Below are 13,975 nucleotides of genomic sequence, written 5' to 3' on the forward strand. Positions count from 1 at the left end.
GGACCCGGGGCCGGCGCGGCCCAGCCCAGCGCGAGCCCCTTGGAGGGGCTGCTGGACCCCAGCTATCCCCGGACCCACGCGGCCCTGCTGAAAGTGGCGCAGATGGTAAGTTAGCGCGGGGCGCGAGGCTGAGGTCCCACGAGGCGTCCCGGGAAAGCAGGGGTCGGGGAGCGGACGCGCCGGGCGGCTAGAACCGGCCGGAGCCCAGGGAGCATCGCGCAGCGGGCGGGGGACCGCGTCGCTAAAGTTCGCGGCAGGCTTCCTCCGGGAAAGTTGCTGCCGCAGCCCCGGCACTGGAGCTCAGTCCGCCGCGCTGGAGCTCAGCCCCCAGCGCCGCCCCCGACCTTGCTCCCGCGGACCCAGGTCGCCAGGGTTGCAAGTTTCTCCGGCCATCCCCCTGCGGAGCCTGACCCTCCTACAGACTGAAGCCACGGGCAAAGTTCCTTTTCGTCTTTCTTCCTCTTCTCTGGGCCGCGCCGCTTCGAACCCGAGTCGGGGGTGGAAGAGTCGCCCAGGCGGCGGCGCTGAGGCAGCGAAACCCTACCTCCTCCCCGACCACGGCCTCCGCTTTCCTCCCAAGCCAGCGCGGCAGGGCTTCCCTGCTGTGTGTGCAGTTTCGCTCGAGGGAGGAGGTCAGAGGGTCTTGCGTTCCATGGTAGGGAAAAAGAACTGGGACCATTGAGACGACCGTCCAGGTCCCCTGCGCTCTCAAGTTCCGAGGGAGGGCCCGGGTCTCAGGGGACTCTGGAGGGCAGGTGGTCAGCTGGGAAAGGCCTGTTCTCAGGGGCTGGTACTCATGTGGGGGAGCCAGACTGTTGAATGGGAGTCACCCGTGGAGCCAGGCAGGATGAGTGTCTGGGCTTGGATTGTGACCAGCTCAGCACAAGGGTTTTCTACCAGGGCAGACGTTGCCTGGCTCATTCTCCTGTTCCCCACTCTTTTCTTTTCTCCCCTCCCGTTTTTTTTCTTCTTTAAGAAACACCTTTTCCGTTTGTATGATGTGTTTTGAAACTGGGTTGGGCTGTTTGTGACTCTCCACCATTGTAATGTTTGCACCAAGAATGGTGGGGAGGGGAGCGGTAAGTTTCAAAAAGAGGTGTGGGGAAAGGAGTGTGGGGCTTGGACAAGGTCACAGACCCAGAAGCTGGGGCCTACTGAGGTGGACTGGCCCCAGGGGGTTGGGCACAGGACGTCTGTGCATCCGTAGCACTGCTATTCCAGACACGGAGTGTGCATAAGGTGGCTCTCATGTCTTGCTTGGACCAGACCTAAAGAGAAGGGGCGCTGAGTTCCTGCCTCCCTAAGAAGGGTGTCTAGATAGACCAAAAATTAGGAATAGAGGCATTTTAGCAACGTACAAAAAAAATCTGGTGCTGAGCATTGTTGGGTTTGAGCAGGGCATTTTTTGGCCCAGGCTAAGAGATCTGATCAGCCAAATAGAAGAGATCAGCCCATCTCACCATCCTTAAAAGAAGGGCTGGGGTGAGACAGTCCTTTCCTGAGCATTGGAAGGGATGAGTTTGGTAGACAGAGAATGGGATCAGAAGCCTCCATCTTGGCCCATGAGTTTGCTGGACAAAGATATTGTGGGATGAAAAGTCTCCTTGTTGGTCTATGAGTTTGGTACACAAACATAATGGAGATGAAACCTGGGCAACATAGCGAGACTCCCATCTCTACAAAAAAAAAATTTAAACCTGGTGTGGTGGCAGGGGCCTCTAGTCCCAGTTACTTGGGAGGCTGAGGTGAGAGGATTCATTGAGCCGAGAAGGTCAGTGAACTGCACCACTACACTAGTCTGCATGACAGAGGGAGATCCTGTCTCAAAAAAAAAAAAAAAGGTACAAAGAAAGGGTAATGGAGATGAGAGGCCTTCATGTGGTCCATGATTTTGATGAATAAAGATATTGGAAGATGAGAAATCTCCATCTCATTTTAAGCTCCTCAGCTAGCCTCTGGCCTGTGGCCCTTGGGCCAATTTACAAGTGACAAGAGTGGGGCCTGTTGTTCCAAAAAAGAGAACAAAGACTTGAAGAATTTCTTTATGTGGCTCCTGCTTCTCTGTGTGCCCCTCTTAAAACCATGCTGAGGAGTCTTACACCTGCCCTGGAGGGTTCCCCATCACTGCTGCAGGCTTGTTTGATCAGACCCTCTGGGAGCAAAGTTGCCCTTGCAGGATGACCATGTGAGTCTAGTTAGGGCTCTCTGCTTGGGCCTCTTGTCTGACTCCTCCCTATTTTCCCCCTTCTCCTCTTTTCTAAGGTTTTCTAAGGCTCTGCTTGGGCATTTGAGGTTCATTTGGCTTCTTTGCTGGAAAATGCTTGTTTAGCCAAGTTTTAACTTTGGGGAAGGACAGAAGCAGCTAAATTAATGCCACCCACTGGGCTCTCTTTCTATGGGTCTCTCATTTTGACCGTTGATTTCTCAGTTGCGTGCTGAACAGGCTGACCCTTTTGTCCTCAGCTTCTCATGAAATGTTTTCATCATGATCTGATCAATAGATCTGCCAACACGTTTTCTTAAGAAATCACTGCAAAGGCTGTTCCATTGGAGAATGACTTCCCTTGTCTTGGGCCTCTTCTGGGTCCACCATTACTAGAAAATGAGTTTCTAAGTGAATGTGTATACTTGACATGTCATTTATACGTGTGTAAGTTTTATAATCTTCTGGCCATGATAATTCAGTTTCTTTGGTCTTCCTTTTCAGAGTAGAGACACAGTCACAAGTTTTGACTTTTGACTTTAAAGGACTCTTTTTTCTTTCTTTCTTTCTTTTTCTTTTTCTTCGAGATGGAGTCTCGCTCTGTCACCCAGGCGGGAGTGCTGGAGTGCAGTGGTGCCATCTCAGCTCACTGCAAGCTCCACCTCCTGGGTTCACGCCATTCTTCTGCCTCAGCCTCCTGAGGTAGCTGGGACTACAGGCGCCCACCACTACGCCCAGCTAATTTTTTTTTATTTTTATTTTTTATTTTTTAGTAGAGACGGGGTTTCACTCTGTTAGCCAGGATGGTCTCGATCTCCTGACCTCGTGATCCGCCCACCTTGGTGTCTCACAGTGCTGAGATTACAGGCGTGAGCCACCGTGCCTGGCCTTTTCTTTCTTTCTTGGGAGGGAGTCTTGCTCGGTCGCCAGGCTGGAGTTCATTGGCACAATCTCCGCTCACTGCAACCTCTGCCTCCCGAGTTCAATCGATTCTCCTGTCTCAGCCTCGTGAGTAGCTGGGACTACAGGCACGCAGCACCACACGCAGCTAATTTTTGTATTTTTAGTAGAGACGGGGTTTCCCTTGTTGGCCAGGATGGTCTCGATCTCTTGACCTCATGATCCACCCCTGCCTGTGCCTCCCAAAGTGCTGGGATTACAGGCATGAGCTGCTGTGCCCGGCTAAATGACTCTTTTTTTTTTTTTGAGAGAGACAGAGGGTCTTGCTGTGTTGCCCAGGCTGGAGGACAGTGGTGTCATCATGGCTCACTGCAGCCTTGACCTCCTGGGCTTGGCGGTTGTCCCACCTCAGCCTCCTAAGTAGCTGGGACTATAGGCACCCACCATGATGCCCAGCTAAATTTTGTATTTTTGGATACAGATAGGGTTTCGCTATGTTGCCCAGACTGGTCTTGAACTTGGGGGTTCAAGGGATCTGTCCACCTCGGCCTTCCCGAGTGCTGGGATTACAGGCATGAGCCACTGCACCTGTATGAGACTCTTTTTTTTAATAGCTACATTTTTTTAGCCCTATTATTGTTCTTGATAATGTTCTAGTAATTATATACTATATACCATGTGTGTATAATCTCATGAAATGTTTCTAAGAATCCAGTGAAGTAACATGTTTGATAGGTAAGGAAAGTGGCTAAAGAGTTAAAGAGACACTGAAGTCACACAGCTCTTAGCAGTAGTGGTGAAACCAATCCAGGCCTAATGGCCTGATCTCTAAAACTCATAACTCTGGCATAGTTGTTGCCTGTTAATAGTTCTAGGGAAATAAAAGCCACAGTGAGATAACACTTCACACCCACGGAGATGACAATAGAAAATAACAAGTGATGAAGGTGTGGAGGATGTGAAGAAATTGGAACTCTGATACAGTGTCGATGAGAATGCAAAATGGTGCAGCCACTTTGGGAAACCGAGCAGTTTCTCAAAAATTACCATGTGACCCAGCACTTCTACTCCCAGCTCTACCCAAGAAAAATGAAAACAGATGTCCACATGAAGACTTACACGTTCATATGTGTTCATAATAGTATTATTCATAATAACCAGAAAATGAATACAACACAGCTGCCCATCAAATGATGAATGTGTAAACAGCAACTAAAACTAAGTGGTACATTCATACAATTGAATATTATTCAGTCATAAAAAGGGAGAATGAAGTACTGATGCCTGTAACCATATAGATAACCGTGAAAACAGTAAGGTGTGAAAAAAAGCCAATCACAAAAGACCACATGTTATATGATTCCATTTATATGAAATGTCCAGAGTAGGCAAATGCATAGACACAAAAAGTAGATTAGTGGTTACCTAGATCAGGGAGCAGGGGTTGAAAGGAAATGGGACGTGACTGCTATAATGGATATGGGGTTTCTTTTGGCGGTGATGAAAATGTTCAAAAAATTGGTGATGGTGCTGGATGCGGTGGGTCACGCCTGTAATCCCAGCACTTTGGGAGGCCAAGATGGGTGGATCACCTGAGGTCAGGAGTTCGAGACCAGCCTGACCAATATGGTGAAGCCCTGTCTCTACTAAAAAATACAAAAATTAGCTGGATGTGGTGGCAGGCGCCTGTAATCCCAGCTACTGGGGAGGCTGAGGCAGGAGAATTGCTTGAATCCGGGAGGCAGAGGTTGCAGTGAGCTGAGATTGTGCCACTGTACTGTAACCTGGGTGACAGAGCGAGACTCCATCTCAAAAACAACAAAAACAACAAAATTGGTGATGGTGATAGTTGCACAACTCTGTGAATATATTAAAAACCACTGAGCTTTACACTTTAAATGAGTGAACTGGATGGTATATAATTATGTAAATAGACCTGTGGATGAGTGTGAGGGGGCAAGGTGCTCTGCATGCAGCCACTGGGTGTGGGGAGGCAACAGCTACACTTCAGGAATCCCTGTGGTGTTCCCGCCACATCCACTCCTAGAAGAAGGGGTGTCCCCTGCAGGAGTCACAAAAGGTGGGCTGAAGGGCATCCCCTGAGTGCCTGAAGGGTCTGAGCTGAAAGGGATGCTCTGGGGTCTGAAGGGGTCTAGATATCTTTGCTGTGGGATTAAGGAGACCCCACGATGGGGCTTGTGGCCCTACCAACACTCCCTATCTATTTGTTCATTCAGCAGACATTTATAACTGCCACATTCATCTCCATTTGTGCAGAAGCAGATGACTGTGACAGAGTTCTTGCCCTCAAGTAATCTGTGGTTCAGCTTGTCATGGGAAGAGGGGTCTTGTCCCAGATCCCAAGAGCCGGTTCTTGGATCTCGTGCAGAAAAAAAATCGGGGCAAGTTGTAGAGTATAGTGAAGTCAAGATAGTTTACTAGAGACTACTCAATTACAGAGTAGGGAGTCTTCAGAAAGCAAAAGGAGGAACGCACCCATTGCAAATACAATGCTTGCTTATACAGGTTATCAGAAATAGTGTACTTTATTACAAAAGCTTGTGGTCAGCTTGTGACAAGTTATTAGTGTTGCTACTTTCCTGTGTGATTATTGATCTTAGCGAGAATTTATGAGTGGGCCATTATTTTAAAAGCAGAACCTATTCTTAAACTAAGAATACTTTTTCTTCTTAAAGTACTGGGACATTTCCATAAGTTCTGGGTCTGTATTTAGTTAGTTAATATTATTAACTCGGGCCGGGTGTGGTGGCTCACGCCTGTAATCCCAGCACTTTGGGAGGCCGAGGCGGGCAGATCACTAGGTCAGGAGATAGAGACCATCCTGGCTAACACGGTGAAACCCCGTCTCTATTAAAAATTCAAAATATTAGCCGGGCGTAGTGGCACACGCCTGTAGTCCCAGCTACTCAGGAGGCTGAGGCAGGAGAATCGCTTGAACGTGGGAGGCAGAGGTTGCAGTGAGCTGAGATCGTGGCATTGCACTCCAGCCTGGCAACAGAGCGAGACTCTGTCTTAAAAAATATATATATATATATTAACTTATTCCCTCAGCCATAAACATCTTGTGACCGAGAGTGCCCAACCCCCCGGGAATGTAACCTAGCAGATTTGGCTTTCTCTCGGCCTTTATTCAAGATGGAGTCACTCTGGTTAGGATGCCTCTGACAAGCTGAGGGGATGAACAAGTACCAAAATTGGCTGCTCAGGAAGGTAAAAGTTCTGATAGTTGCCCACCTTATGGAAGAGGAGGGTCAGAGGGCAAAGGTGATATTTAAATTGCATCTTGACAGATGAGTGTAAGTTTTTCAGGTTGGGAGTGGCTCATTTACCCCTTTACTGCCTTTATTCAGTATATGTTTAAGTTAGAGATAAGTGATATGTTAGGGATGGGAAGGAAAAAGATGTAGCAAGAAATGAGCCAGTATTGGGGTAATTATCTTAATCATCCCATCCCAGACATTTAGAAATGGGTGCCATCTTATCCATTAAGCATCTGCTATGCTCTTAATCTTATGCTATGTGAAATACAGCTATTAACAAGATAGACTCTTTCTGCCTGTGCAGCAAAACAGACTGTGACATTTGCATAACCATAACATGGACAGAGAATCAGAATGTATTTCACAAGCGGCAGTGATGGAAATCTAAATATCTTCCGGGAGGTTCATTTATTTATTTGGCACATATTTGTTGATCACCTGCTGTGATCAGCTAACTAGTAGGTGATCACGACTGTGTGCTAGGGCACTGTGGAAAGAAGACAGATGAGCCCCTGCCTCTTTATACTCAGAGAGAGAAAATAAACATTAATCGAAATGGTTATGAATATGTAATTACAAACCGGTTCCAAATTATGAAGGAGAAGTACTCAGTGGTATAGAGCATATACCAGGGGGTGTGACCTTTTGGGGATTAGGAAGGGTGTTTCTGAGGAAGGGACATCTGATGTGAGCATGAGGAAATTGCATCACAAGCAGAAGAAGGAGCATTGGCCGGCGCAGTGGCTCGTGCCTGTAATCCCAGCACTTTGGGAGGCTGAGGCAGGTGGATGGCTTGAGCCCAGGAGTTTGAGACCAGCCTGGGCAACATGGTGAAACCCAGTCTTTACGAAAAATACAAAAATTAGATGGGTATGGTAGCACGTGCCTGTAGTCCCAGCTACTCAGGAGGTTGAGATGGGAGGATCGCTTCAGAGGTCTAGGCTGCAGTGAGTGGTGATCGCCACTGCACTCCATGCAGCCTAGGTGACAGAAAGAGACCCTGTCCTCCCATCCCTCCAAAAAAGAAAAGAAAGAGCATGGATCCTGGCTCTTAGTGGAGGGAGGAGTATCTCTAGGGCTGGAGGGGAGAGAACAGGGTGGGAGTATTGGGAATGAGACTGGAGGTATGCAGGGACCAGACCCCAGGGTCTGCCAAATCTTGGTGAATATACAGTCCTTAGTCTAAGAAAAATCAGCAAAGCATCCTATCAACTCACCATTCATGAAGTGACTCCTAACTAGGTGCTGTACCGCCCCCTAGGGGTTATTTTGGAATTTTATGGAACTTTTGTTTTTCCGGTTGTCACAGGGATTAGGGTTATATTACATATACATTTTATTCATTTCAGAATAGTAATGCAAACTGGAATTTTGACAGTGCAAAATACTTTATATCCTAAAAGGGTGTTTTGTCTGAAATAAGATGGAAGGAGCCTTCCCAGACTGGGTGCTAGGGGGAGTACACTAAGGTTTCTTGTCAGGAGAGTGGGTCCTAGAGACCCTCTAAGAGGCCTGGGCAATTCCAGGCTTCACTCTGAGAGTTCACAGCTTAGCTGCCAAGTGGAATTCAGCTGTGGGGGATGTCTGCCTCTGGCATAGCTGTGAATAGACCTGTTAGCACAGAATAGCCCAGCATCATCCAGAAAGGCCCACCCCTTCATGTTCTGCGTTAGACCTGTATGGCGGGGGTGAGGCGGGGGTCTAGTTTGGTTCTCAAGTGCAGTCTGCACACCCATGTCCTACTTCCTGGAAGTTGGAGAGTAAAAAGCAGCAAAGAACCTAACTGCCAAGATTCTTTGACCTCAGCCCATTCCTGACAAGAAACTACTTTCCATCAGTGACCAAACAAATGCAAAAATAAAATATAATAAAATAAGTTACTGACTTTATTCCTGCTAACAAAAGTAATACTTGTTCCTTGTGGAAACTTTGGGGAGCACAAGAAGAAAAGAGAAGTGGGATTCACCCACTCCCTCTTCCCCAAGACTAAAAAGTAAAACTATTTTATAGTAGATACACATAACTTTGGTGGTGGGTTTTTTGTTTTTGTTTTTTAATTGAGACAGAGTCTCACTCTGTTGCCCAGGTTGGAGTGCAATGGTGTGATCTCGGTTAGAGTGCAGAGGTGCGGTTTCGGCTCACTGCAACTTCCGCCTCCCAGGATCAAGCGATTTTCCTGGCTTAGCCTCCCAAGTAGCTGGGATTACAGGCATGTGCCACCACACCCGGCTAATTTTTGTATTTTTAGCAGAGACGGGGTTTCTCCATGTTGGCCAGGCTGGTCTCGACCCCCTGACCTCAGGTGATCCACCCACCTCGGCCTCCCAAAGTGCTAGGATTACAGGCGTGAGCCACCATGCCCGGCTGGTGGTGTTTTGCTTTAAACAAAACTAGGATGATTCTATACATATTTTGTAAATGCTTTTCTTTTTCTTCTTCTTTTTTTTTTTTTTGAGATGGAGTTTCGCTATGTTGCCCAAGCCGGAGTGCAGTGGTGCGGGCTCACTGCAACCTCTGCCTCCCGGGTTCAAGCCATTTTCCTGCCTCAGCCTCCTGAGTAGCTGGGACTACAGATACAGGCCACCACGCCCAGCTAATTATTGTATTTTTAGTAGAGACGGGTTTTCACCATGTTAGCAAGGATGGTCTCAATCTCCTGACTTTGTGATCCGCCCACCTCGGCCTCCCAAAGTGCTGGGATTACAGGCATGAACCACCATGCCTGGCTGTAAATGCTTCTCTTGCTGTTTGTTTAATATGTGGTGCATTTTGTTCGTCTGCAGTTTGGTTTCTAACAGCGCTGTCGTAGCCAGTCATGGAGGTACCATGGTTGTGTGTACCATGGTACACTGTGGCTCAGGGAGCTTCCAGTTCTGCCTGCATACAAAGGAGGCTGTGATGAACCTCCTTGTAGAGAATCCTGGTGTACACATCTGTAAATACTTCTTCAGAATAAATGGCACTGACCTTTTCCGAGAGAGAAATGAAGTGCCTCTTGCCCTACTCAGGTGACTGGCATAAAACAATTCTCTAGACTTTTTAACATCTAGAAATTAATGAGCGCCCCTTTATCATCCAGGAGTTTCAAGGAGCCAAGTGCGACAGTAATAATATTTAAGCTGTAATCGTATTTTTGGTGTCTGATGATTTGGAAAAGGAACAGTGACAGACAGACTAGAAAATTCAAAAATGCTTTTAAATGTTCTCGTATTTAAGTAATGGCCTCAGTATCTGCATATATTTGAAGAATGGAAGTTCCACTCTTGTGGAAGACCGTATCTATTCAGGCTGCAGAGCTTAAGGCTTTAGTAATCACTGGCAAGAATTCCCATCCAGGACACCTCAAATAACCACTTACACTCCGGCTGGGAATCACTGGCCGCAGTGAGGCGATAGGGATGGAAACACCAGCCCAAGGTCCTCCAGGCTGCCCGGCAGCCGGGGCGAAAGGGGGTAGAGGAGGGGTTCGGGGTTGGTTTTCTCCACTGCAGGGGCCCTAGAGACCCCCGCCCCCGCCAGCACGCCAGGACCCTGGAATCCTGGGGGATTCCCTGTGTGGGCCGGTGTATTTATTTAAATTCTCGTTGCAGCGAAGGCCGCCCTTCTGTCTTCCTGCCAGCCCTGGCGCTTCCTGTGCAGCGCCACTGGACAGCCATCTGTTTCCTCCCCTCTGCCATCTGCCTCGCGCCCGGCCCAGCGTGCGGCCCTGGAAGCCTGGCTCGGCCGCCGCCCGCGCACGCTGGCCTTCTTTGTTACCACTTTGGCTCAGTGGTTTCCTGGGCTCGCTGCTCATTCCCTGGCAGGGCTTGCAGCGTCCGCGGCGACTCCTGGGATCGGCAGAGGCCTGGCTTCGAGCCCAGCGCCGGCAGCAGCCCGGGGGCTGCGGAGGGGAAAGGGGCCTGGGACGCGGGCACTGCTCCAGGCACCCCGCGCTCGTGGGCGGAAATCGCGAGCAGAGCCCTTCTCAGCCTCCTGCAGAAAACGCGCCTCACCTGGCTGGTGTTGAAATCAGCAAGGGCAGTGACGCGGCTCTTCCTTTTCCTGGGGCATTCACCCTCCTCCCTCTGCCAAGCCCTCTCTCTTTAGTTTACTTTAAGCAAAGGTTTTGTTTGTTTGGTTTGGGTTTTTTTGAGACGGAGTCTAAAAAAGTCTCCAGTCTGTCGCCCAGACTGGAGTGCAGTGGTGCAATCTTGGCTCACTGCAACCTCCTCCTGCCGGGTTAAAAAAGATTCTCCTGCCTCAGCCCTCCCAGGTAGCTGGGGCTCTAGGCGCGGGCCATCACGCCCAGCTAATTTTTATGTTTTTAGTAGAGACGGGGTTTCTCCATGTTGGCCAAAGTGGTCTCGAACGCCTGACCTAAAGTGATCCACCCGCCTTGGCCTCGCAAAGTGCTGGGATTACAGGCGCCCTGCCAGTTTACTTCAGATGGTTAGAAAGACCGATTGATAACCAGAGAGGCGGTAACCCACAGTTTCCACTTACTACTTCCAAAGGGTTGCTCGGAAGCTTAAAAGCTGTGTCATGCTCATTTATTTTATTTTATTTTATTTTATTTTTCGAGACAGAATCTCGCTCTGTCGCCCAGGCTGGAGTGCAATGGCGTGATCTCAGCTCACTGTAACCTTCGCCTCCCGGGTTCCAGCAATTCTCCTGCCTCAGCCTCCCGAGTAGCTGGGATTACAGGCTCCTGCCACTGCGCTTGGCTAACTTGTGTATTTTTAGTAGAGAGGGGTTTCACCATGTGGCCAGGCTGGTATCAAACTCCTGACTTTGTGTTCTGCCCACCTTGGCTTCCCAAAGTGTTGGGATTGCAGGCCTGAGCCACCATGCCCGACCGCTCATTTTTTTTAAAGAGAAAAATGAAGTTCCTTCTGAAATAAATGAGAAAAGGAGAAATTAATTAAATGCTTTTGGGTACAGAGTGAAGTGGAGCCTTCTGGAAAGCAGAGAGAATTACTGTAGTGTGACCTCTGAATACTTTCAGTCTCTTCTTCCTCTTCAGATTTCCCTTATTCCCTGAGAAGCCAGCGCCAGCTCTCAACATTGTGAAGAAGCCTCTTTAAACGTTTCCTCTAAAGTTGTGAGAGTGGTACTTAACTAAATAATAGCACTTTGACTTCCTTAGGTGACAGCCACTGGGCTAGGTGTTTTTTGTTTTGTTTTGCTTTGCTTTTGGTTGTTCTTGTTTGTTTTTGAGACAGGGTCTCACTTTGTCATCCACGCTGGAGTGCAGTGGCGCTATCTCTGCTCACTGCAGCCTTGACCTCCTTGGCTCAAGTGATCTTCCTGCCTCAGCCTCCCTAGTATTAACAGCTGGGGCTACAGGCGCAGGCCACCATGCCTATCTAATTTTTTATAGAGACAGTGTTTTGCCGTGTTGCTAAGGCTAGTCTTGAACTCCTAGGCTCAAGCGATCAGCTCACCTCGGCCCCGCAAAGTGCTGGGATTACAGGCATGAGCCACGGTGCCGGCTGGGCTAGGTATTTTTTTATATGTGTTACCTTGCTTAATCCTTACAACAATATTATGGGGTGGGTCGTATCATTATCTCCAATTCACTGAGGAAACTGAGGCACAGACTCATAAATACTGAAGGTGGACTTGATTTGGAGCCAGGCGGTCCAAGTCCACCACTTGAGCTCTTAAAAGGACAATTTGGGGTATTTTTTTCATGATCATTATGTTGTGTATATTGTCCTGTGTCATTAAACGCTGTTTGAAAATGGTGTTTTGATCACTGCATTCAGTCCGTTACTTGGTCGTACTGTATGTTCATTTGGCTCTTGCTTGATGGGCAGGCTGTGGCAGATCTAGAAGGAGATGCTATGAGACATAACAGCAGCTGCTAGTGATGACTTCATCTTTTGCCAGAGATGAATTCAGATGGAGTGGGGAAAACCCCTCCCTGGGGTACTGAACGGACTAAGTATATGCCATATTTTAGGAAGCATTTTCACATTACCCAACATTATTATTATCTTCATTTTTAAGTTCTAAGTTTCTCCAGGAAGGACTGGGAAGAGAGAGGGGATCTAAAGTTTCAATTCCTGCTCTACTATGTCTGGTGATTTTACATGCAGTTTTCCTTTGTTTAACCTTTTCTTCCTTTTTTTTTTTCTTTTTTCTTTTTTTTTGGAGACAGAGTCTCACTCTCTTGCCCAGACTGGAGTGCAGTGGCTTGATCTCGGCCCACTGCAACCTCTACCTCCCAGGTTCAAGCAATTATCTTGCCTCAGCCTCCTGAGTAGCTGGGATTGCAGTTGCATGCCACCATGCCCTGCTAATTTTTGTAATTTTGTAGATACAGGATTTCACCATGTTGGCCATGCTGGTCTCAAACTCCTGACCTCAAGTAATCCCTGCTCCTTGGCCTCCCAAAGTGCTGGAGTTACAGGTGTGAGTCACTGCGCCCAGCCTGTTTAACTCTTCTAATGACTCTGTGGAGTATTCAGTTTTTCCTCCTTTTGGTTGAACAGAGCTGAGAGGTTAAAAGTTAAATACATAGCCGTCCAAAGTTGAATACATCTATGAAGTTGTGGATCCAGCATTTGAACCTAGGTCCAGCAAGTCTTCTTTTTCCACCGTGGTGCGCTGTCTCTCTATGTACGGAGAGCAGTCCCCCACACTAGCCCACCATGGTACGCACACCTGAGGGTGACTCCTAGTCATTCACATCCTGTGTAAGTCCATCCTCTTGAGTGTGAGTGGAACCTCTGACTTGCTTCTGACCAGTGGAATACGGCACAGGTGGCAGGATGTCATATGCCAAGGTGAAGGGATGTTGCAGATGCAGTTAGGGTCCCAAAGGAGTTGATTCTGAATTAATCAAAAGATTTTTCCCAGGCGGGCATGCCCTCATCAGGTAAAAGCCTTAAAAGAAGTACTAGGTCCTTCCCAAAGGGAGAGAGTCTCCTGCTGGCCCTGAAGAAGTAAACTGCCTTGTTGAGAGAGAGCCTGTGAGGGACCATGTCACAAGCATCCAAAGGTCATGCCTGGAAGGCAGAGCAGCCCTCAGCTGACAGACAGCAAGAAAACGGGACTTCAGGCTGGGTGCGGTGGCTCACGCCTGTAATCCCAGCACTTTGGGAGGCCAAGGTGGGCAGATCACGAGGTCAGGAGATCGAGACCATCCTGGCTAACACAGTGAAACCCCATCTCTACTAAAAATACAACCTAACCGGGCGTGGTGGCGGGCACCTGTAGTCCCAGCTACTTGGGAGGCTGAGGCAGGAGAATGGCGTGAATTCGGGAGGCGGAGCTTGCAGTGAGCCGAGATCACGCCACTGCGCTCCAGCCTGGGCGACAGAGCGAGACTCCATTTCAAAAAAAAAAAGAAAGAAAGAAAACGGGACTTCAGACCTGTGGCTACAAGAAACTGAAAGCCACTAAGAGCCATGTGAGCTCAGAAGAGGACCCCAAGCCTGGCCAACCTCTTGTTGCAGTCTTGTGAGACCCTGAACAGTGGACTTCTGCCCAGACTCCTGCTCCATGGAAACTGTGAGATGATAAATGAATGTTGTGTTGAGGTGCCAAGTTTGTGGTAATTGGTTGTAGAGCAATAGATAACTAACGCACTCACAAAAGCCTTTTT

At 48.4% G+C, this 13,975-nt stretch overlaps 1 protein-coding gene across 1 annotated transcript in view; it reads left to right on the plus strand.

The window, feature by feature from the left end:
• The window catches only part of CMTM7 (CKLF-like MARVEL transmembrane domain containing 7), a 69,026-nt gene that overhangs the window by 5,862 nt on the left and 49,189 nt on the right, over window positions 1–13,975 (plus strand). The window contains exon 2 of the mRNA XM_011961625.1: window positions 1–105. Within this exon, the coding sequence (XP_011817015.1) occupies window positions 1–105 (105 nt within the window). The remainder of the gene's footprint in view (window positions 106–13,975) is intronic.

The sequence above is a fragment of the Colobus angolensis genome, unplaced genomic scaffold (genome assembly GCF_000951035.1).
Source record: "Colobus angolensis palliatus isolate OR3802 unplaced genomic scaffold, Cang.pa_1.0 Scaffold56, whole genome shotgun sequence".
In the NCBI taxonomy this organism is placed as follows: Eukaryota; Metazoa; Chordata; class Mammalia; order Primates; family Cercopithecidae; genus Colobus; species Colobus angolensis.